The following is a 25,786-nucleotide window of genomic DNA, read 5'->3' on the forward strand; positions in this document are numbered from 1 at the left end:
GTAGGCAGTGATAATCTCGCGACAGACTACGCGCACCGCCGCGCCGTCACAGTTAATAGCAATACCTCAACTGCTACCTCAGGTGCGAAGCACAGCTTAACAGATTATTTCTTAACAATGCTACCAACTCATATCATAAAATAACACAAGACAAACTGATAATTTATGTGTCAGATGAATGCTAATTAGCGATAGTAAGCTTTGGTTATGGTTGGCAACAAATGAGAATTCCAACGTGAACTTTACACGTAGAAGCATTCCCCACTCCTAAAATAAACAGCCAATAGGGTAACGCTATATTATTGAAAGCGAGGGAGAATTTGTGTGCTATAATGTTATAATATTAAACCATGTAGAAATTACGAAACAAATTTTATAAAATAATTCATATTTGCCCTGGCACATAAAATGATTAAATAAAGATTTAGTTCACGGACTTATAACAACTTTCTTAAATCTTGTCCATTGTTGAGACATACGCGTATCGATATTTGGAAGAAATACATGAAATATGTGCTTAAACAACAACTTCTTAGTGAAAGATAAAGATAATCCTAGCCATCTTGGATTTGAAAAACAATGAGAACGTTGCGTAGGATAATTATTAGCCTATAAAATCTAATATACGTATGGTAACTTCGGTGAATAACGCCACCAATTGGTCATTTCGTTCTAGAACTCGTACATTTTTATTGTTAGGAACATGGACCTTACATGTATAGGAGAATGAACTTTCCTCTATTGTGTAATAATAAAATATTGATTGCACTGTTATAATAAAAGCAATAAAATACAAAATTCTGTGTTAATGCAAAATGGCGTTATTTCCAGACCTGTCGGGTAATAACGCCATGTTCTTAATTAAAAGTAAAACATTCACATTATCTTAATTACAAGTAAAACATTCACATTTTCTTTACAAAACTGTACTAGGAAAAGTTTTCGAATGGGTTGTTTGTCTTTTCGCGATACCCAGTCGCTCAAAGCTCTGCGAGGAATTTGGAACAAACGTGCAGCACATGCTATCTTCATCCCTTGTTTGATGGCCGCCATAGCTTGCCTCAAGTCATCTACTGACCATTTGGCCCGTGTATTTCTAAATTTCCTCGCCATCTGAAAGAGGAAATTAACCGAGAATAAATATCTGTACGCCTCGAAAGTAACTGAGCAAGGATAAACCTATTTTTGAAATCAACATTTCCTTAAATTTGAGTTTAAATTGAGTGGCGTTATTCCCCGACACGAAGATGGCGTTATTTCCCGAAACAACAGATTGCAGTTTAACCAACTGTTCTAAACTTACGACACCGACCTTGAAAACCGTACACACATCATTCACTTACGTAATAAACGTATTGTGTACGTACAGCATTATTAACATTTAAAATCTAATCTTACAATAGAAAAGCACTCACCTTTGTCGGCGCGATGAAAATGTGGACCCTTTTTTTCTCGAAACGCAACTCAAACGTCTACACTGTTCAAACTGTTTCTCTTAAATGAAGGCTTGACAATGGCAACCGTTCTTATCAGCAATGATACCAGGCACCATTGTTTATCGCACAACGGTGAGCCACCCCTTAACTTTACATGCGTCCATGCTTTCAGAGTTGAAACTTTGAAATGGTGTTGTTCCCGCCTGGCGTTATTCACCAAAGTTACCCTATGTTTAAAAATACGGGAATATTATAATAACATAAGAAAAAACATAATGTAGATATGAATTATGAAAAACAATTAAGTGTAAATAATTTGAAGCAAGTTATTGACTTGAAAGTATAAGAATAAGATATATTCCAATATATGAGTGCAATTTGGCTAGCATGGCGGTCGTTACACATTCCTAGAAATACATATATAAATGCATCTGTAAGAAGCAATATATTTCCATGATTTGTAATTTGCAACCCTGGTTCGGAGGCCTTAATTTTTCAGTGGATTTGCTTCGCTGAAGGGATTTCATACGTCTCCTTTCTCCGGAGCTAGTTAAGAGAGGGACAGCTTCACGACTTAATAGAAACGGACAGGGTCATATCTGAGATTATGAATTTTTTATAATATCAGAGGGGATTTTTACGTTCGACAATCAACCCTTTTTGGCACGCCCTTAATTGGAAAGACTTGGAAGCTCCCTGAGGGAAATTCACCCCCTGCACATGAAAATACGTATAGGAAGTGTCAGGCGCTTGGATGATGCGATTCTTGTTAGTGCCTCAGAAGGAGACGATTCCCGAACATCATTTTTTCACAAGGTGCGTCTCTCCTAGGGGCAAGAGGGGATTTTGCCCCCTCCTTTCTTAACAAACAAGAATCCTCCGCATCCTTGTTATCTTAGGGTCCAGGGCTTTTCTTCCCTCGGGCAAGATTCTCTTCTTCTTAGTTTCCGCACATCATTCTTTTCCTTCTCTTTGAATATACCGCAGTTCCGGTTTAAAGGGTAAGGGGAGGAGAAAAGTAGGTTGGATCTTGGGAGATTTTTTCAGCCGGATCTTCTCGAAGACGCGGTCCACCACACATCCAGAGCTGGCACAAAAGCCCCTCCGAAGCCTCCACAGGGTTTGCAACTTGGGGATGAAGCGGGTGCCGGACAATGGCTAGGGCAACCATCCAATCAAGCACAGTAACCACATGCCAAGAGGCTTTGTCCTGTTAGTGGAGACTTAAGCAAGAAAGCATGAAAAACCGATATACAGAATGTCCATAAGAGCTCTAAAGTGCTATTTACATTTTGTTCCACACAAGTGAAGTATGGCGTACCCTTTAAACTTAATAAACCAAGCAAATCTTTAAACAGGTGAATATAGTGCTTCATCACTTACATAGTTTTAAGTTTTCAGAATATTTGTCCGGATTGTACATTAAGGTTGCATTCATATATATAACTAGAAGTAAAATTTAATATAAATATTGAAAGATGCTAATTTATATAGATTTTTTACATGCACTTTTACAAAAATTAGAATTTATAAATCCGAATTATTAACGTGTCTAAAGCCTTCCTGAAGTCATTTGCAAATTCAAGTTCTTCAGTTCTTATGATCATAGATCGACACAGCTTTATTTCTTCATTAAATCGTACCTTTCCTATTCCCCTAACTCGAAAATGTTTACGAAATAATTTGGTACACCTAGAGGTTGAGCATCATTTCAACTAACCAGAGAAATTTTTGGACACCCTGTATGTGAATATAAAGTCCTCCCTCTGGCTGTATACACACAAAGGGAATATAAACTGGATATTGTATTTCAAAAAAATTCTGCGGTAAATTTTGTACAAGTAGGATGTGTATTTTTATATTTATCTTTATACGCATATACAAAACTTCACGTAACTCCATTTCATTGGCGGAGTGAGTTGAGTACTTGAAACATGATGCCGTTGTGGAAGCTTATGGATTTGAGATCCGACTAAGCATGTTGTGTTGTATATTTTTTATCAACATACATTCTCATAGTCGTAATTAGCCTTAAGAGGCTTAAATCGAAGCTAAATAAAGAAAAGTTGCTTTCGGCAGGTCGTTAGACTGCTACATGGGAGACTATGGTTCGATTTCTATTGGTTGGTGATTTCAGGTGTGCATTTCTCGAGTTATATTCCTGTATAGAGGACTCTGAGAATCACCCAGCCTCTAAGCAGTGCGTACATGGAGGCAACCCTAGGGGTAAAGATCACCGGAGCGTGGTACTGATTAAATTACCTACAAAAATGGCCGAGATTATGATATTTTGGCACTACATTCTTCATACTTTCCCACGATTCTTCACGGCTTGTGCGTGTATGTTGAAACGTCCTCCAGTTGGACACCAGCCACAAAGTCAGTCCGCTGCTCCTTGTGTTCTGAACATGAGATTCTTTGTAACTCATCAGGGCTTGCTGGGTAATAAGTAACACGACACTAATATCTTAAATTAGACACTGTTATAGGTTCACTCATGTATACCCATTTATGTACATATATAAGTTTACAAACCTTAGGTAATATGTTGCTTCAGGCTCAACTCTTAAAGACAGAAAAGATGATAGCAGTAATTCTCATAACATTTCCAAAACACTAACCTGTAAAGCACAAGAGCACCAAAAACTAACGTTGTGAAATTCACTCAAATATCGCGAAAGTTAAATTACATCATTAGTTCCTTACTTTCAACTTATCGGTAAGAAGAAAACTCGAAAACCAAAAACTATTCCTGAATTCTCACCGTTACCAAGTTCTTGTTGATTCCTCATCTTCTTTTGTTTCTCCGACACAACACCGTCGATAGTTGAAAATATTCAGGCGGGTTCATTCACTTCCTCTGCCGAGGTGGAAAAGTGACGTCAACACTAACAGATTATGACGCATTTCAAAACACATGTACAAGTTCCAACAACAACTTTACCATATAGTTTACTATAGTTTTCTGTGATATTCTGAACATTATTTGAAATAACAAACATTTTAAAATATTATCATTTTTCAAATACAAGTCCATAATCATTCAGGTTCGTTACAATGTTTGCATGCAAACATGTTATTCAGTGCTTGTTGTTAATACATACTCCTGAATATTTACGCTGATAACCTTCATATAGAATATAAAATTTATACAGCTAATAGAATTTAACCATCTCCCACGCTATTCAAGTTTTGAAAACTAATTACAAAGGTTTTTCATCATCTCACAATCAACAGAACAGCTGTGACGAATGCAAATAGTTGCTTTCATGATCAAAGTTAGATTGTACCGTCAATTTTCCCTCCAGCGGTGAATGTTATGTACAAAGGATTCAACCTGGAAAGCGATCTCGCTACCAAAAAGATGTAGCAAGAGATGTAGTCCTAATATTACCATCCAAAAAGACTACGACTTTGTAACTGAAAAGTGAAAATGCTGCTGCTTTGAAAATATCATATTTCTCATCCTCATTCGAGCAAAGTTTGCCGATGGCTGGTTTCTATCCAATCAGGTAAAGCCACTCAACGTTGAAAAGAATTCAGATGACACATTAAAAAAATCATTTAGAAGAGGGTATCTAAAATTTTGGTTCTCAAGTGAAGACAAGTACATTTTCTGTATATTCTATTCTATTTTATATCAGTCTCACTTATTTATCTTGTGGGATATACGATTTGTCAATTAAAACTCTCCATTGAAACTATTTTTCCCAACCATCGTCTTCTGCTATGGGCCTACGGCTTCCCGCTACCATTGAAATTGGCGTAGTTCAAGTTTCTGTCGCCGGAGCGCTGCATACGTGCACTTCCACAACAAGATAGTAATATTTCACTTGAGGTTTGTGAATGGAAAGAATGAATACGCATCAATAGTTGACCATGATGTAGATTAATTATTAGGTTAATCGTTGTAGTCTAAATAATGACTGTTTGGTTTAATTATTTCTTTACGGAGAAATTCCCTTTCCTTGCTATTCAGTCACGTATTATATGTTCGCAAGTTCTTCAGCCACTACAGCTTCTCATTGTTGTTAAAGAAACAAACAGGCTGATTCCCTAATACGCAGGGTAGTGAATTATTCGTGCCCCTAATGAAAGAATATATCGAACAACTCCCATTGCACATACAATCAGGTATGAAACAGTTAAACTTAAAAGTTTTACTGATATAAAAAAATAGTGGTTGCAAATGAAGGCATTTAACGTTTCTACTAAATCTAATTAATATACATTTACTAAGTCAGGGAGATACGCCATGGCAGTTTTCTTGTTAATCTAATTCAAAGTCCCCTCCATTCTGAAAATTATTTGATATATACTACGAAGCCTTATTGAACATACTCAGATTTCAGCGGCAGTATTGTTAACCATACCGGCGCCATGGTAATACGAATCGTGAACAATATTCCTTACATTTTTCAATCACCAAACGAGTTACTTGCCTGACTCGCATGTAGGATGTTATTGTCTTGTAATAAAGTGGTACTGAGTTCGGTTCCCGGGACATGTGACGAGAAAGAGATTACCACTGATGTCACATAATGCTTAGATATATATAGTTCTGGGTAACAAGGTGGACTTATAAACAACCGTAACAACTTATTCAAGACCATTGCGTATGATACCTATTTTTGTCAATTTGTTTTCAGCAGCCTGTTCCACATTACTTACATGAATTTTGTTATTAATTATCGTCGTTTATCTTCCACTTTTGACTAATTGCGACGACGAGGTGAATTATCTTATGATCAAATTGATAAATAGTACACTCACAAAGAACAACAATGCCCAGGCCGGGATTGGAATCCGTGACTCCAGGTACTCTGCTAACCTCTCCCCCACGGTACTTTAACCAAAAGTAAGGCCTCCGCGATGGCGTAATGGTAACATATTGTATTAAAGGGGTCCGGTGTTCCATTCCCGCTGGAGACACATTGCACGGTGGTTCGGATCTCACTTTAAACTGTAGGTCCAGTCGCATTTAGCCTATCTGTGCATAAAATGGATATAAGACAACAATTCACATTCACTCAAACAAACTTAAGAAAAAATGAAACCTTTCAGACCTCGCATGAAAACAGATACCATTTTTAGTTCTTATTTCGTGGTGTCTGTAACACTGATTCGCCTTTTCGAAGTCCAATCCTCGTTGGAAATCCTACTTTGTAGTTCTCCTTCCTTCCTCCGGACACGTGATCAATGGCACGGCTGAACTTCTTCCCCGCTACCTTGGCGATTCGGACGCTCCCTGCAGCTGCAGAAGTGCCACGGGAAGTCACGTCGCTTAGATACGATTCAGTCCCGTTCCCTTCCGGTAAAGGCCGTGCTCTAGGCTCCCCATACACTCCGTGAAATATTATTGCTACGGTTGAAACCCATGCAATAAGAAAGAGGAGGTTTGCTTGGTTAATTGGTTGATTGATATAAATACCGTCTGATACCGTTTAGGCTAACCGCGAAATGTGAGACATAATTATTTTTTTAATATATGAACATACAGGAAGTAATAGTTGTACATGGGCTACATATCCGTCACACAAAATCGCATTGTCAGTTAAAACAGTGTCTCTATATTGTGGATGTGGTTCGCTGCGGAAGCAGTTTTCAACGGCGTCCCAGATCTCAACATCATTAGCGAACCGGCGGAAATGTAAAGCGTTGTTTTTAGTGGCCTGATGATGGCATAGTCGCAGGGCGCCAGATCTGGCTTATACGGGTGTTCTCAAGGGCCTCCCATCGGAAATGACGCCAAAAATCTTGGCACATTGTTACCGCTACATCTGAGCACTGCTCACCGTGACAGAGCCCATTCGGCCACCAAAAGTTAAGTCACTGCTCGCTGGGCCTTTTTGGACAAATCCATGTCACGACGTTACGTAGTCAACCTGCTTCAGCATGTACACACTATCACCTGACATACAACACCTTCTAGCGGCGCAAACTCAAATCTCCGTGTACTTAAACAATGACGCTACTACAATAATCTCATTTTTACTTGACCGACCTTTATAATGCTAGTAACTGATTACCCGGCGTTGCCCAGGTGTTTAATGAATTCTAACTATAGCGTAAAATGTAACTAATTTTATTTATAGGTATTTAAAAGTATAAGTACAGTATACAAATTATAAAGTAATGTCTTTTATAAATTCACTATAATATAAATTTAAGTCAAAACGTGATTACGAACATTGTAATCAAGGGGTTCGGGGTTCGATACCCGGTGGAGGCACATAGTGGTTCGGATTCCACTTTAAAACTGTAGGTCCAGTCCCGATTAGCCTTACTGTGCATAAAGTGGACTTAAAACACCAAATCAACCAACCAACGTGATTACGAACAACATTTTTAGTTCCACCTCCAAGAGCAAGAATAAATAAATTGAACGGCATTGGGAGTGTCACTATTCATCGTAGCGACCCCGAAAACTATGGATTCCACACTAATATCGGTCTTTTACATGTCACCCCTTGTCACCCCCACTCCTAGGGGTGCCAGAGGTGTCTTGGAGTTGAACGGCATTTGGAGTGTCACTATTCATCTTAGTAACCCCGAAAACTATGGATTCCACACTAATATCGGTCGTTTTCGATTATTTTTGCATATCGCCCCTCCTACCCCCACCCCTAGGGGTGTCGGGGTGTCTTAGCCCCATAGTATTTCTTTCGAGATTGCAAGTAATACGTGTACCAAGTTTGGTTGAAATCGCTCCAGGCGTTCGAGAGTTATGCCGGAACAAACGCACATACATCCATTTTATATATTATATTAGATTGAAAGAAAGGGGTTAAAAAAAGTGGGAAAAGAATTAAAGGAACAGTCACATGCAGTAAAAATGACTTATATCTTGAAATACTTACTGCTCTGAACGGCGTTATGGGTGTTGCCTAACTCTACGGTGTTGAGCAAACTTCGGCCAGCGTCATATAGTAAGGCAACACACATAACGCAAAGCATGGAAGTGGATGACTGCATTAGAGATCTGAATGGGCGGGCATGGTTCACTGGAATAAGACAAATCCACTCAACCGACCTGCCACCTATCGGGACCTAAGCTCTCGATGCGCAGGACTCGTGAGCTATTGAATCACGCAACGCAGAGAGCTAGAGTATCCTCGAGCAGACGGTACAACGGAAATCATTTGATAAGAGATTTGGTGGTTCAAGTTTCTCAGTAAAGACTACATAATTCAACTCAGCGCTGAAAAACGTGTGCTTTCCAATATAAAAGAAAGCGTAAGTTGCATAGTGCTACGAAAAGATGCTACAAACACCGTGAACAGGCAGCACGAAAACAGCATTGGCACTACTAGTGGAACGAAACGTCCGCTTGATAGTTCAAGTGAAGCAGTGTCACATTCCAAATCTTTGCCGTCAAAATTTGCGCTGAAATTCATGCACTTACACATAAACATAACCAGTTACATATGAAAGATAATTCTGGTGGACTTCCACACAGAAGCAATACAATCTCGATACCGAAGCTACAAACTGACCCTGCGCACTACTATCGACTTGTTTGTATCAATCAGTTTTTTCATCGTCTATTTCGTCATTTTTGCAATATATTCGTATCCACGCAATATGAAAATGCCCACTTTTCTTTATTAAACTTTTTTTTTTATCGGAAAGTAGGGTTCATGATTGGACTCCATTGCTCAATGAAACGAGTTTATTTCCTCTTTGCTGCATTTTTTGTGGATGCTAATTAACTTGACGAGGGAACGAGTTGAGAGAGAGAGAGAGAGAGAGAGAGAGAGAGAGAGAGAGAAAGTACCATCTGACTGTCAATTTCTGCTGCAGAGAGAAAAGAGGAAATTGGTGACTAACAAGCACAAAGGCATTTTTAAAACACCAAGAAAAAAATGCATAATAAAACATAGAATATAAATGGTCCTCGTTAATCGAACGGCTGCCTAGCAGAAATGAAGCTTCCAGAAGTGTACAGAAGAGCCCTTATTCAAAGAGTCTAGCTTTATTAGCGGAAACAAAAAAAATCTGAGTGTTCTCCATGCTATAGCAAGCCAGGGTCGGTTCCAAAGTGACAAATGTATACTTCCAATATAAATGATGACAAATTTTATAAGCTGTGCTCGAATGAAGCAAACAATGTACATGTAGAATTTGAATTTTTAATTTCAATAATACAAGAGATCATTCTTACGTTGCTTAACAGCTTCATACAAATATATCAATTTTCCTAACGATATTTCAGGAATAAAAATAGTTTTGATCAGTGGTTCTCAAACTGTGGTACGCGTACACCCAGGGGCATATGAACGACTTGAAGGAGGTACGTGATCAGCTCGGAAGAGAAATGTCGAGAATACCCACGCGGAAACATTTTTGTGGCAGGTGCGTGGAGTAGACTTCATAGCTTTAACACTCAACAGGAAAATAATGCTGATTTTGTCACTGACATTCTTAACTTTATTAATATGTTTTGAAATAAAATACTCGTTCGAAATCTACTATAGACTAAATTTGGAGCCAAATCTCCACTGAAAAGTTTCAGGTGCACAACCAGACATCAAGAAACTGTGGCAAGCCTTGCAGGCATATCCTTCTCACTAGAAACTCTGATGATTTACAATAAAAACTCTAAAATTGTGCTTGACAGTTTCTTTACAAACTTATTACTAGGGCTAGGGCTACCTAAAAGTCACCAAAATATGCAAAATAAAATATGCTGTTATGAGCTAAAATTTTACAAAATATGCGCTATAATTTGAAAAATATGCCCTTATAACTGGGCTGTTTCAAACATCAATATCTAACATATGCTGAGATATTTCCACATTCGTACTATTTTTAGTTCACTTTATGGGCCCTGAGTTGCAATGCAAAATGAATACTTTCTCTAAATTTTCAAATAAAAATGTAAAACATTTAGCTACAGTCCAAAAAAAAATATGGGAGTAATAACGAATCCATTTCGAAAAAGACTGCATATTTCTTGAAAATGTAAAAATATACTGAATATGACCGAAAATCCATCAAAATGTGCTCTATCACGTAAATATGGCCACATATGCCAAAATATGCTCTTAAAAAGCACCTGAATTTAATTAGTTTATTCATAATATGAATTTCTATATGTTTAGGGAACACATCACCCTTTCCCCAAAAAATATGCTGTCATGAAAATCCTAGTCCTACTTATTACTTTTGTTTCAACAACTCTGAAAAAACTATATGAAAGTTATTTAAAGTTTTTTTACAAACTTCTTTACATGCATGCGTTTCTCAATTTTATCCTTGTAACGAATCATAAAGATTGTAAATGTAGGAACACCCAATAAAATTATAGAAAGGAATTCAAATGTTGATTTGTTTACCACCTTTCCACATAGAGACCGAATGCCATTTTCCTCTATTGCAGATACAAGCCTCCAGTTTATCAAAAAACGCCCCACCAATCAGGCTACCAAAACAAATTCCCAAAACCGACCATTCTGAGAAAACCTATGATGGGGTTACGACTAAAGAGTACAATGAGAATAAAGTTTGAGAACCACTAGTTTAGATTACATGCAAATATAACATCTTGATATCTAATTAAATCATATTTATCTGAATAATTTTAATGAAAAACTCAATATGCTGACAAAGGCAGAAATTTATTTTATTATAAAACATAAACTAAACGTAACGTTTCAACCTTCGTTGACGTTGACAAGGGAAAGCCACCTGCTAGAATGTTCCAGAACAACTTCCTAATAGTCTGGAGGGGAGTAATGTTTGTGTGTGTGTATATATCGTCCTGTTTTGTACCTTGTTACATTTGTACTTGGTGCAGAGTCTGAAGAAGACCTTGCTAGAAGGTTGAAACGTTACGTTTAGTTTATGTTTTATAATAAAATAAATTTCTGCCTTGGTCAGCATATTGAATTTTTCATATCATGGAAGCATGGCTTAATAGTGTTATAATTTTAATATATACTTCTTCAGTTCTTCTATGTTATTTTAACTGACATTAGTTGTGGTTTGTGTGATATAAATTAGTATAAGAGTACTGTAGATCCTAAATGAGAAATGTTTGATTTCTATTTATATATACTGAACAATATAACTGTCTTTTATTGTCTGTGTTTAAACTTTTTGATATTGTATTTCTCTTGCATAAATTAGTATAATTGTGTTGTAAATATAGGCATGCATTCAGGATAGAATTTCTTTAGTACTTTTTACAAGATCAAAATTATTGTGATTACTTGTTGTTCGTGTGCGAGCGCGCGTGTATGCGTAGTGCTTATGCCTATATTCACACGTTTTATTGTTCTACTATTTTAAATCTACTCTATCACTATATGATATTTATATTCATGTACATATTTTACTATTTTATATTATTATGGGATTTCGTCTGGTTCTATCATTATTGTGTTTTTAACAACTGATATGTGTTCTCAACAATAACATAGTTCAACATTGATGATAGTGGAAATTGTATGTAACTTTTAACTTTAACTTCTAATTGATCTGACATTTTCATTCGTATTTATCTGGATGAACAGATTTAATTGTTTACAACGATTACGATAATCCCTTGGTTTTTACCTTATGAATTATCATTCTTTATATTATTACGAATGCACATAGGACGTGGGTTGAAAACCTTTAATTCTCCCCTCTCTCTTGACCCGCTGTTGAGTAAATAGGAGATATCTGTACTTGAGCAATATAAATATAGAAAAATATGAAATAAAAGTTTCCAACCAGTCACCGAAGATTACGTATTATTATATGTAAACAACATGGCGAAAGGTGATAACTTAGAAAAGGGCGCCGTGGAATTAAAAGAAAATTATACTGCTTAAAAGTTGCTGATGTGTGAGAAGAACTTTTCGCATTCTTTCTTCCAAATTCGAACATTTTCTTATCTAGGAAGAAACCTATTATACGAAATATTGTAGTGTTTTATGGGAAAGAGACCACTCTTGACTCACGACTGCCATCTGTTGTTGTTTTTTGCATACTATTTATCTTCTTCCATAGTTTATAATAGAAGAGACGAGAAATTTTGTTGTAAATAAGATTCTTTTCATTTCGTTAGGAACTAATCTAGTTGAAAATGTCTCCTTCCTTTCATGAAACCCTTGAAAATGCACTTTAGATTGTCTACGTAGTTTATGTAAACTACAACCCAATGTAATCTACGCGTAGATTACGTGTAGACAACGCATGTAGACGTAAACTTATAGTCTACGGCACATCACTGGCTACAAGTATAACTGCCGGACGCATTATTATCAAAGTTATTTCTATCTCTCTGGTGAAGATTTTGATGAAGAAATACTGCGCTCAGCAACAACTGTCTGGCCCAGTGCTACTTGGTACAGACAATAGAGTTTATGAATTTCAGTTTTTGTTTAAATTTAAAAGTTTAAATTGAGATCCGAACCACCATAGACTTCTACCGGGTATCGAAACCATGTGTCAAAGTTATATGTCAGCCATCGGGGAGGCCTATAGAGGTTATGCATATGCTAAATGACGTTACAGTAACCGTGTATTATGGTAATGACCACTTTCGTCTATAGCGAGTATTGGAATTGTTAATTTAACTTACAGGACTCAGCCAGAATGGAAACAGATCGACAATATTGCCGTTGAGACGTGGCCTCCATCTCTGGGAGGAGCCGACTTCGATATCCACAGTGAACGCATTTAAATTTTGGGTATGCATTTCACTGCAACAGAACATGAAACGATGTAGAAGTCGTTCAAACAGTAGTTCCAAAAATACAAGCGGAATTTGCTTATGAATTATACCCTGTCCCAGCTATCTCTGGAGTAAGGCCGCGCATGGCGGCAGAGAAGGGGAGGGGAATCGAGTGGGCAGAGCGAAGCAGTACACTCTGCTGGGAAGGCTGGTAACTGCAATCGCTTTGCCCCTCCACGCAATCCCGTTCCTCTCACGTGAATATTGGTGGAGCCGTCTCGTGTCACTACTTGCGCAGAGACTTGTTATTGTTCGCCTGCTCCAGAGTTAGCTGGGACAGAGTGTGATTCCATCAGTTATCACTATAATGCCGGACTCTGTATGTATACCTTTGCTCCCTCCAAGCTGTGTATGGACCAAGAATTTCCCCCGTTCCGACTCAACCAGCAGAAAAGGTGAGGAAAGGTGACCCTCCGTGTATGACACGCCACGCGCATTGTTGTACACGTAGCACATAATACCTTGAAACTACTGCATATTTACCAACATTCATCTTCATTATTTCTGCAACGTAACATGACATTGTTGTTACATTACCCTACAAGTATTACGGCAAGGATTCTTGATATTTTGATCGATATAGTGCGCTAGCAACACCTGTTTACCCTGGACAGATTGCAGCGTAATATAATTATCTACTCACTTCGATAACATAATTTTGTTATGCGCTTATAAGGTAATCAAAACTCAATGTCAGTGTTGCAAACAGTGTTGCAGTCAAATTCATTTATTTAATTGGAAGAAGGGTAATTATTCCACGAATTACACTAATCAACACGAATGTTAATTGGTCGAATGTATAAATTAAGTTCATGGCATTGTATGATGTGATAGTGACTGGTGAGCGTAAGTTCCGATTTTACTTATTGATAACCCCCAGTGTATAATAGCCCCGTCTAGTTCGTTCAACTTTTTGACACTAGATGTCATGGGCGTCCGCAAGATTTTTTTCCAGGAAGGGGACAGCCATTAATTTTTTCAGTGGGGGGTTGCAAACGAGGTCAATTTTCCCCAATAATAGTGTTGTCCCCTCAAAAAACATTGCTCCAATTTGATTTTATCATGTCCATAACATATTTATTTATTTGAACACAACAGGCGAATGCCCAAGTGTTCCATATTTTCTGATAAACATGAAGTATGTCGACGTTAAAGTACATTGTAAATGTACACAAGAGAAAGTATAGTTACTAAAAACAAAACATTAAAATAATAATACAAGTATGATAGAGTAACATAAAATGTCAGACGTAACTATCCAATACAAGAATTGCCTTCATGAACACAATATTTCAAATAATACAATGTACGCGTAGAAATAATATCTTTATACTCAATGTTTCAGCCACAATATATTATTGTGGCTGAAATGAAACTATATGGCTGAAATATATAATTTTTGGTTGACTTTCATTTTCCAGGGGAAAAGGCCGTGCCCCCCCCCTCTTCCCCCCCTCCCTTGGTCATGCTAGATGTAGTGCAGGTTTTTCCCGGTGTCAGGCTGGTGTAAGGGAATGACGTTCAACCAAGTAGAGGAATAGCGGTGTTCAAATTCAGAAGATTCAACAAATGCCTGTCAGCTGCTTCAAACGTTCATTTGATTAGTTACACTCTGTCCCAGCTAACTCTGGAGCAGGTGAACGAAAACAAGACACTGCGCAAGTAGTGACGCGAGACGGTTCTAGCAATGAACGCTTGAGAAGGGAGAAAGGGACTGCAGTTACCAGCACTGTGTACTGCTTCGCTCTGACAACTCGATTCCTCCTTTCTCTGCTGTTATGCACGGCCTTGCTCCAAAGTTAGCTGAGACAGGGTATAGCATGAACCACGTGATCATACACCACACATTACACCGCTCCAGAACGTAGTGCAGACACCAATACACTACTTGACACCAAATCAACGACAGACGAGTGGGTGTTGCACCGTGTAACCAACTAGACGCACGAGTGAAGAGAGAGTCAGAAAGTGTAGCCAAATAGGCGTGGCTAATGTGTAGCTCACAAAATGTTATCAAATTGACAATCTCGGGCAGTATTTGGCGTCGGACGTTGGGTGCCATGTGTAGACCCGCAACATATTTCCACTGTAGATTATCTCCAGATTACTTCCTACCACCATAATTTGTGTATTCCTCACCGACAAAACGTGGGGTTGTGCAGTACTTCTGTGACATTATACGTACGAACTACACACTCGGAAACGTCGTTCTAGTGCCTCCAGTGTCATTACCAGAAAACGGATTTATATGTAAATACATATTTATGTATGTAGCTGAAATCAGTTATATTTTGTATTATCTTTCCATGTCATGGCATGTAGGCTCGAAATATACAGTTTTCATTGTCGTGTACCGACTGAACATATACGCTGATCTACGCCAGACCTGATCTGCATCATCTGTGCACGCCAGACCTGGTTATTAAATGCTTCTGTCATCAGTATTCTGTGTATTAGTTTCCGTCATGTATGCACCAAAAATTTACCCTCCTTCGGAATCGGGGGGTCGGCAGTTAATACTACTTTTTTTCCACTTCCAATTGTTTCCTCACCTTAAATTTTACATTTCTGGAATCCTTGATTCATACCCTATCCAACGATGTATCAAACATGTTTCTATTAAGAAGGGTCGATTCGACATCCTTACCTTTCACAATTAATGTCAATGTAAGCGTACTGTATTTCATGCAGCTCGTTTAGTGTCATATTATTAAAAGTTTTTTTTTTTACAATTTTAAGTACATATTTAACTCCATATTTTGGTGAAAATAACTAAATATGTATTTACATATTCAGCACATTTGTAGTACATACAAATCCGTTCCCTGCTCACTACAATACCACTATAGTGAGACTTGCTAGCTACTTGGTAGAATGGGATGCCGAAAATGGTATGCAATTTTTTTAATGTATTGTCGGCAAGCAGGGTAATACAATATGGGGCATCTCGACTACAGCAATATAATTATAGACAAATATGGAATGAAGGTTTCCAACCCATTCTTAAATGTAAAGTTTCAGATAAATATGATGGTGTAGTTTTTAGAAGGTAAATAGAGATTATATTTAAGAAAATCTGACTACCATGCCGGAGACCCGGGTTCGATTCCCGGGTGGGTGATCTAAGGTCAGAATTTTTCCAGCCTTGTCTGGGATCTGGGGCTCGCCCAGCCTCAAATCAATGCTGACCACTAGAGCTCGGATTTGTATGTATTTAATTACATATTCTATTCCTTCCTAGATACATACCTTGAACAGGAAAATGTCAACGAATTATATAACTAACATGATTTTGCATAATATATTACATATTTTACATATTGGCTAATTTACTTTACATAAAACAACATATTTTGATAATTTTTTCCCATCTTAATCGTTTTTTCTGTTTTCGATCTCTGAAACATGATGAAGAAAATTTATACCTCATGTGATGTCATATTTTCTAATCAATGAGATGCCTAGTGCTTACGGTCACCTAAAATTGACTGTCAAGTCGACAGACAAGCAGAAGACGCTTCCACTAAAAAAAAGGAACTGTTATTTATCGAAAGATGCTGGAGTTTCTCCCCCCCCCCCTTTCTGGGTACATATTTTCGTTTCGCTTTTAGGTTTAGGCAAAGCACCTAGAAACTTGGCATCGGTGGACAAGAAAGCTACTTTGCTGTACGTAGCGAGTTACACAATATGTTCACTTGTACAATAAAGTACAAAAGTAGCTATGTATTTTCATTCGATTGTTCTTCCTGTAGATGCTTCTTTTTACAATTTGTTTCTAAAGTTACAAGGAGCTCTCTTACATATTTATATATTCTACAATAATTTGCGATGTGAAAACAAAATTAATAGTTGACAAAATTGGTTTCTTAAATATGTACATGTCGCTGTGCTTTTTCGAGTTTATAAATTTGATACAAATTTTAGTTTGAACAACTTATGTCCTAAGAATTATGTTGAATATCTTTAAATAAAAGGAATATAGCAGAATTCTTGAAATTTCTCGGATACTCGTTTGTTATTAATATTACATATTTTGTTACATATTCTTTTGATAATATTTAGGTACATATTTTATAGTACATATTTTGTACTTTGATATTATATAAAAATCCAGGATCTACTGATCACCTCAAAAATGGCAGAGGTCGAGAATATGTCGCGCCCTACCCAGACGTGCCCTAAATGTGCATTCATGGTACGGTGGTATATGCCCGGGGAACTATACCATACCTCGTCTTTCTAGTAAACAAATAACTTCTCCTAGAAACGGGAAAGAAACTTTCAGGTTAGAAATATTCATTCGATTGAATTACAGATTTGTGTTAAAACAAATTTGACACTTTAATATGACAAGAGTATTGCCCTTTAAACATAGCTTTATTGAATCCTTTCAACCATTTGGCATTACCACTCTTGAATTAACTCAGAGTAGTTCTCCCATGAGGGATAGCTTGTGTTACTAAGTACAAAGTTTAGCGGGCAGACATAGTGTGTGCTCTGCCATCTGTGCCAAGTCTGCTTAATAGCTGCTGGGTTAAAACTGAAGTGGTATAACAAGGACAGCCACAATGAGGTGACGGTAACCATTAGATATAACTGACGGTATTGACGTGAGACCAGCGGAATACATGACGTATTCACCACACATTTAAATCAGTTCTATAGGTTGCTATGTCGTTTATTAATTTCCACAATTCTCTCTTAATTTTCACATTCCAAATCTCCATTTTGTAACCATTTAATAAACGTGTGATATGCATTGTACATTTACCTTTGCTTCCATTAGGTTTCTGCGTTCCACGGATATCACAGTTAAATTTTGTTTGTGTCAATCCGACCAACACGAATGCCTTTCCCCTCTAGCTGATCGCAAATTTCGTTGCTGTAGGAGAAGACTCGCGGAAAACGCATTTCCTGCTCCGCTTCACGTTAAAACCACTTATTATCGATGACAGTATGTGTTGTGACGAAGCATCAGAATAATTGGAACGGAATTAATTACGGCCGAAGCAGGGGGACAATATGCATCTCGCTCGCCGGCCCTCGCTAAACACACAACAGCGGAGCACGGTAAATTTCTGATGGGCGCATTAAAGACTTAATGGGATCATGCAGAAGCTGGTTCGAGGCGAATCTTTCATTTTCCGCCGAACTGCTCCCTCTTGCCGCCATCTTTGTTGGTGGCTGACTTCACATCGATGAAGGTAGCAGCTCTTTCATTGTATGATTCTGGATTGATATCTAATTGGCTTCCCACGCGGAAATTGGTTGTGGACGGTGATGTGTCACAGATTACATGTTTGAATCTACGTCCAGAAGTGAGGTTCACAAGAGAATCCAAATATCACCAAAATCGATAAGTTGTGTTCTTATGTTGGATATAAAGACGCCATATTTACGTGTCAAAGTAAGAAGGAAACGTTTCAAGGTAGAGAGGAAAAACAATATAAGGTATGTAAGAGACGATAGAGAATGAGAAGATGGAAGATAAATGAAGAGAGAAAAGGGATGAAGAGGAATAAAGAAGCGAAATACAGACATAATGTGAGATACACACACACACACACACACACACACACACACACACACAGAGAGAGAGAGAGAGAGAGAGAGAGAAATACAGAGAGAATGAAAAACTCAATATGCTGACCAAGGCAGAAATTTATTTTATTATAAAACATGAACTAAACGTAAAGTTTAAACCTTCTAGCAAGGTCTTCTTCAGACTCTGCACCAAGTACAAATGTAACAAGGTACAAGAAAGGACGATATATATACACAAACATTACTCCCCTACAGACTATTAGAAAGCTATTCTGGAACATTCTAGCAGGTGGCTTTCCCTTGTCAACTGTACTTTCACCTAAAAGGCTAAACATATTTTCTTCTTTCTAGAATGTGGTTGGACTCTTTATCTCACGCTCTTTTTCCTTCATTCTTCTTCCTTCTTCTCTCCTCTTTCTTTCTTGTCCTTTCTACTCTTTCTAACACTTTCTTCCATTCTTTGTTTATCTTCAGTCCCCCATTCCAGTTCATTGTGTCTTCTTCACCTTTCTTCTCTATTTCCTTGGACTCCTTCCATTTTCTCACTAGTATTCTCTTCTCCTTTCCTATGTGCTTAGCCTCATCCCACTCTATGTCATGTCCTGTTTCTCTCGTGTGTTTAAATAGCACAAATGAGAGAATTAAATCCCTAATGCGCTCCGTGTGTGCTTCCATGAGGTCTGTGGGGGGGGGGGGGACTGTCCGAACACTTGCGTACTAGTGCTGTGTAATGTCATGTACTGTCATGATGCTTATGCGGACTCAATGTGCATTTCCAGACATTTGTTCTCTTCCTGTCAGTATTCACGAGTACATGTGCATTCCGAATGACGTAACTGTTGTGTCCCTATCTACACTTGCAGTTCTGTGCCTAAACTGCCTGTGGTATGAATATTCTTACACAGTGTTAAATAAATAGTGTTCGCGTCCTGTTAGGAATCACTTCATGAAGTTTGTCCCCATCGTTCAGAATCACCCACCCTGTATATGAACCTTAGTTAGAATATTTGTTTATAAAGTACTTATTGTTTGTATAGTGACGTGCCACTTTAAAGAGCAGGTGAATTTGGTATGATGGAAGTTATAAGCTCGCGCTTTGAGTCAGATTTCTAAAACAGAGAGAGGCAATGCGTGGGAAAATAGTTAAATAAAAAAAAACCTTTTTTACTGGTAAAACTTCAAAATTCATTCTTGAGGGTGCTTGGGCCCGATACAGTATTTATATTATTACGTTTTTCTTTTGTGGGAAGTAAAGGTTCCATTGCTTCCAATGAAAAGCTAACAAATAAAATGTTTGGTCTAACTTTTCGAGAATTGACATAGCTTTTATTTGCAATCTCTGAAGATGACAATTATAACAGTTCTTGAAACTCTGACCTAATTCCGCTGACCAGCCAAGAAAATTCCTGTTTGCAGAACCACTAAGTCCCTTAACATGAGCCGCCACGAATTTGTTAGTTTCTCGAGTGACCTTTTTTTTGTCCGAAAGAGATACGAGAAGATTGGTAAGATCCATCACGAACTATAAATGATTTCAAATCCATTTTAGCCTTTTCAGGAAAACCTTGCTGCTGATGTTTGACGCTTACGTCTGAGGAGCTTACCGTTCCGTCGCTTTAATATTGAGCTATTTACTGGAAACTCGCAGCGCCGCTCTCGAAATCCTACAAGATCGGAATCGGATAGTTCTAATCGATATGGAAAGCGGAAGAAGTCTGGGGGGGGGGAGGACTCCCCGGACATTGCGCCACCCGGGGATTCTCGGCGCGTTAGTCCAATCCCAACTGCAGCGAGAATAATTGAAGCTCGCTGCGAGAACACTGCTTAATTGCTAGATTATTTCGCAAACAGTAATTTCATAAAGCTCGCAGTCACCGTTTGCAGAATGCTAAAAAGGAGGACTTTTAATTTGGTACCATTGGCGCTGCGAGCGGAAATTCTTGCATAATCATTTTTTTCCGGTGTGGCTACGAAATTTTAATTTAATGTTATATTTGACTAGATTAGGCACTGAATTTGTGCACTAATAATTACAAATTTTAATTTACGATTTCGTAATACAATATCTAGATATTTTTCATTTCTATATCATGACGCACTAAATTGACAGTGTTTTTTTACTACCCTGGAAAATTCTGGGAATCAACTTACGAGTGAAAATGTCAGGGAAATGTCAGGGAATTTTTTCAAAAATATTAAGATTAAAATAATAGAAATTCCATGTTTTTATTGCCTTTAATTATTGTTTTATCTTCCCTACTGATTTCTTGTTTCGGAGTATTTCGTAAAAATGTTCTTTGAATTTCAGACGCTTATTTTCAGCAATGTTGATTTAAGTTGATTCATTTGATTAACATGCAAATTGAGAACGTAACACTTATTTAACACTGTGCTAATTCATTATAGTAATTAAATAGTAGTTGATTAGTAATCAAAGTACCTGGAAAAATAAGGTGATTTGTATTTGCAAAATGAGTGAGATGAACTGATTAAACGTTTTAATACTGAAGGGTTAGAACTTCCGCTTTTGAAGGTGAAAATGTGAGTTATTATCACATATCGAGAGGAAATTTTTAGCCCTTTCGGAATACAGAAGCTGCCAATTCCATGACTTCTGTCCTAGAAAAGATAAGAAAAATCACGAAAAGTCTGTCGGTATGTTTGGGCGAGGATTCGTGAAGCTACCACATCAGAATAAAACCTTTACTTTTATCATACATATTGAGAGAGAGAGAGAGAGAGAGAGAGAGAGATTCATCCAAGGACACCCATATATTCATTGTCATATTTTCCATATACACAGGAGTATCTATCATTCCTTCATTATTACATTTAGACGCATGACGATTAAGGAGAAAACGTGGCGCAAATTTCCCTTTGAGGGCCAGAGACTGCCAATCGATTTTTGATTGATTTTGTTTATTTTACTTCGTTTTTCTGCAGTTTTGGCTGATCGCAAAGTGAAGGGAAACTCACTGCATTTGAATCTGGGGACCTGGCCTCGTAGTGCATCGTGCTAACCACTCCGTCACGGAGGTTGGCTCCAAGCGGCGGTTCTTTGCGTTCCCAGAGCATTGTGTCTGATCGCCAGTGTTTTCTTGCGTGCCGTACCGCAGTCCACTACAAACAGTCCTTACGATGCTGTGTCGGGGTGCAAGGGGTGCTCCTTCCACGTAGTGCACCCAATAGTCAACCTCACTTCCACGTAGTACACCCTGGACTGAAGACTAACGAGGCTCTGGCGACTGGCCCCACAGCCAGTATAATTTTGTTTGTGTTGTCCTGTGTTTTGTCCTTATTTGTGCTGAGTGCTCCTTTACAGCCTCAGCTTTTAACGAAAGTCAGAATATTTTATGATTTTAGTTATGCAACGTCAGAGTTGTTATGTGTAACGATAAGGAGCTGGACCCCGTATAATGTGACGGGTGCAAAATAGCCTTAGTGCTGACGCACCCAAAGTTTTAAATTCAAATTCAAATTACGATGCTGTGTCAAACTCGAAATATTGGAGCTCCCATCGGGAACCTAAGGTGAGATCTGTCGCACCAAAGGTGAGAGCGGTATCCAGTGGGCTATGATGATTTTTGCATATCAATTTTTTTTAAGGTTGCATTTAGTTTTCCACATTTCGTAATTCTATTGCTATGCGCAATGAAAGTTTTTAGCGTAGAGGAGTTGCTTTGTAACGGAACGGTCTCGGGTGCGATATCCGGTGGAAGCACGTGGTGGTTCGGATCCTACTTAAAACTGTAGATACAATCCCGATTATCCGAACTGTGCACAAAGTTGACTTAATATAAGAAAACCTTGAAAATTACTCCATCACTTCAAACAACAACTGCTGATAATTAACAGTAAAAATCTGTAATGGAAGATGTTACATATAAAATACTTGAGAGCCTGCCAGGAAAAAAAAAGTTTTTAAAAAATGAACAGAATTTTTCTATGTATTTATGAGGTCTGGAACAATTGAAGATTTTAGTTTTTATATCTTGAGCACACACTCGTAAAAAAAAATGACTGGCGGGGTGTGTCAAGGAAGTGTCAGAGTCGGCTCTGACAACGGAAACAAAAGTGAATTGTGTAAAAATCTGACGATGCCTTTCTATACAAGGATTACTGTGCATGATTTGCCGATTCATGGAAATAATCTCTCAGGCCTTTCAACCTTGTCTGACACACTGGGCATAGGTCAGTGACTTCGACCATTACATATCTACAGAGAAACGTGACGCCAAGTGCCCTCCTGCTAGAATTGCCAGTCTGTGACCCAGGGTCAGCGGATGGCAGGAATTAGATCTCTCTACGTCATCACTAAGGGCCAATGTTATTAATGTGTTTTCCCTCGGCTTGGATAACTATCGTTATCCAGCAAAGTGACTTGTATTGGTTATTAGCAATATACTCTATAACCTTAGTGAAGGACCAGTCAATCTGCCGTATTTATGAATGAGCGTTCTCGTATTCACATGTGGACTGCGGAGCAGAGCAGCGGTACTGTAAGGAAGCTAGCGAGGCAGGAAGCTTCGTCGATCTCGTTCGTTAAGTTTGAGACCTCTTATCTGATTGCTTAGTGACAATTCAGTGTAGCTTTGTAAACATGGCAAAGGAAACATGAGGTGGTATTTTTTACCTCTCAACGCAAGTCCCCCCTTCCAATCCAACCCTGCTTTGACAATTTGCCTACCTTGAGGTGCAGGCGGGAAGTTTCCCCTTCACACAGCATTTGCTGGCTTCCTCTAGTAAGATGCATAAGCCTGCTGTATGGAAATGGACAACATATGTCCGAAATCTGTGTAGTTCTTCGAAATACTATTTTTTATATGTAAACAGTCACAGTACAGCCTTATTTTAGTAATATGCTCAGTAAAGAACATTATTAAGATCATGTTTTTGGCGATGACCGCTGAACTAGTCCTATACGTGTTTATGTTGAGAAACATGAGTTTTTGAGAGCTCTTTTGTTTTGAGTTCACCTTTTTGCACACATAGTCAGGACTGGATCTACGTTTTAAAGTGGGATCAGAACCACTAATTTGCTCCACCGAAGGCGACGGCTGTTTTGGAAACTTAATCATAAAATGAATTGTTGGTCTTCAAACAGCAGGAAAGAGTTGCCGTTATTTACTTTTAAAAAGTACCTCCTTTACAAATACAGTAACTCCCTATCGTATTGTACTGTCACGGATACTTCTGGGTTGTAAAATACCCCATTTACTTTTAATGGGAACATTACATTCGAGAAGTGTTCGTGAATGTACGTAGCAGCCTTAGAGGTAAGGTATTATATCCATAGATTTCAATATTACTAATCCTAGTCATTATTTTTAACAGCACCATTTGGACTGTGAGAAGAAAAATAGTTAAAATATATTTTCTTACAATGCAATATTCTTCAATGTATTTTTTTCTATTTCCAGGTTTGTTATCGATGCGTGCAAAGACAATGGTGTGAAATCTCGAACGGCTCTTCCTATTAAAGCGGGAACCAGCATGAAACGCAAGGCGGGAATGACCCTGAATTTTCTCCCCTTTATTCTTGTCTTTACGGTGGGACTCCTCACAGCTGCGGCGGCCGAGGAGTGCACACAGTAAGTGGTTCTTCTTAATTACTTCAGTAATTAGTAACTCATTAAGGCATGTTGCCACCTCTGGCCGGTTACAAACAAGCAGAAGTGATTTTTTTTATATACTTGGGTGTGCGCATGATGTAGTATGGGTGTAAACATGTCAACCAATTGTGGAACAACAGTGTTGCAATATGCTGATATTAATCGGCTGAACACATGTTGTTGCAACAGAGGCGGTACAAAAGCTGTTTAATGCTACTACTATGAAAAAGAGTGGATTTCCATTACTTTGAACATAAATGTGATTACTGGACATCATATTTTGTCCTGACAAGTAGGTGAAACCGGCGACTCTGGAAGGGTCTTTTGACCTACTTTGTCACCTTAATGGATTTCTCTTGTAAGGCATGAGCAGTGTTGCCAACTCCTCACTCGAAAAATCACCAAGGTTTTTGTTTTTGGGTATAACCTAACCTACAATGAGAGAAAAATGGACAGAAGAAAAGCTCTGGCATTATTTTTTAAGCTATTTTTTATGCTAACTCGTTTTTTGACCTACATTTGAAATGAGTTACCTATAAGGCTACTTTTTTTTTTACTGTAAGGCCCCCCCCCTCAGTGTAATCTACTACGACCTGCTAATAGGCTTTTGCTCTCAGCGTAATCCGTTTTACGGGGTAAACTAACCTACAATAAAAGAAAATTAGACAGAAGAAAAGCTCTGGCATTAGTTTTTAAGCTATTTTTTTATCTTCTACAAATCTTGCTTTTATGCTACCTCGCTTTTTGACTTTTATTTGAAATGACTTACCTATAAGGCTGTCTCCTCTTACTGTAAGGCCCCCCCCCCCCCAGTGTAATCTACTACAACCTGCTGATAGGCTTTTGCTCTCGGCGTAATCTGTTTTACGGGCTAAACTAACCTACAATAAGAGAAAATTAGACAGAAGAGAAGCTCTGGGATTATTTTTTAATCTATTTTTTTATCTTCTGTATATTTTGCTAACATCGTTCTTTGACCTACATTTGAAATGACTTACGACATTTTCCTATAAGGCTGTCTCCTTTTACTGTAAGGTCCCTCAGTGTAATCTACCACGACCTTGCACTCTCAGCGTAATCTGCCACAATGTTTTGTTATTAAAACTCTCAGGTGTGATCTTCTACAATGTGTGTGTGTGATAATCAAAATTTTATTTTTTTGTTAAGGAAATCCCTACTACGACCTAACAAACTACAACCTAACAAAACTTCTCCTACAATATTTTAAGCCCCTGTTATGATATTTTTCTCCTCATGATGTAAAAATTGGTATTGTAGCGATATTTGAAATCGAGTGTGCTGCGTGAAGGGGGAAGAATGAATATATTTTATTGCAATTTTCCAAGTCCCGGTTAAGTCTGTCAAATGACAGACGGATGTTGAACAAGAGAGTGTTCACTTGAATATGGAGTAGATTACGAGAATGAACAGGAAATTACATTGTGTTGGTTTCGAAATACCGTCCTCTT

The 25,786-nt window shown here is 38.1% G+C and overlaps 1 protein-coding gene across 1 annotated transcript in view; it reads left to right on the top strand.

Annotated features, from left to right (window-relative positions):
• LOC145992043 (C3 and PZP-like alpha-2-macroglobulin domain-containing protein 8) overlaps nucleotides 1-25,786 on the top strand; it is a 911,691-nt gene that overhangs the window by 147,328 nt on the left and 738,577 nt on the right. The window contains exon 2 of the mRNA XM_083128164.1: nucleotides 24,126-24,296. Within this exon, the coding sequence (XP_082984290.1) occupies nucleotides 24,199-24,296 (98 nt within the window). The 5' untranslated portion in view covers nucleotides 24,126-24,198. The remainder of the gene's footprint in view (nucleotides 1-24,125; nucleotides 24,297-25,786) is intronic.

Source organism: Lepisma saccharinum, chromosome 9 (genome assembly GCF_977018435.1).
Source record: "Lepisma saccharinum chromosome 9, izLepSacc3.1, whole genome shotgun sequence".
In the NCBI taxonomy this organism is placed as follows: domain Eukaryota; kingdom Metazoa; phylum Arthropoda; class Insecta; order Zygentoma; family Lepismatidae; genus Lepisma; species Lepisma saccharinum.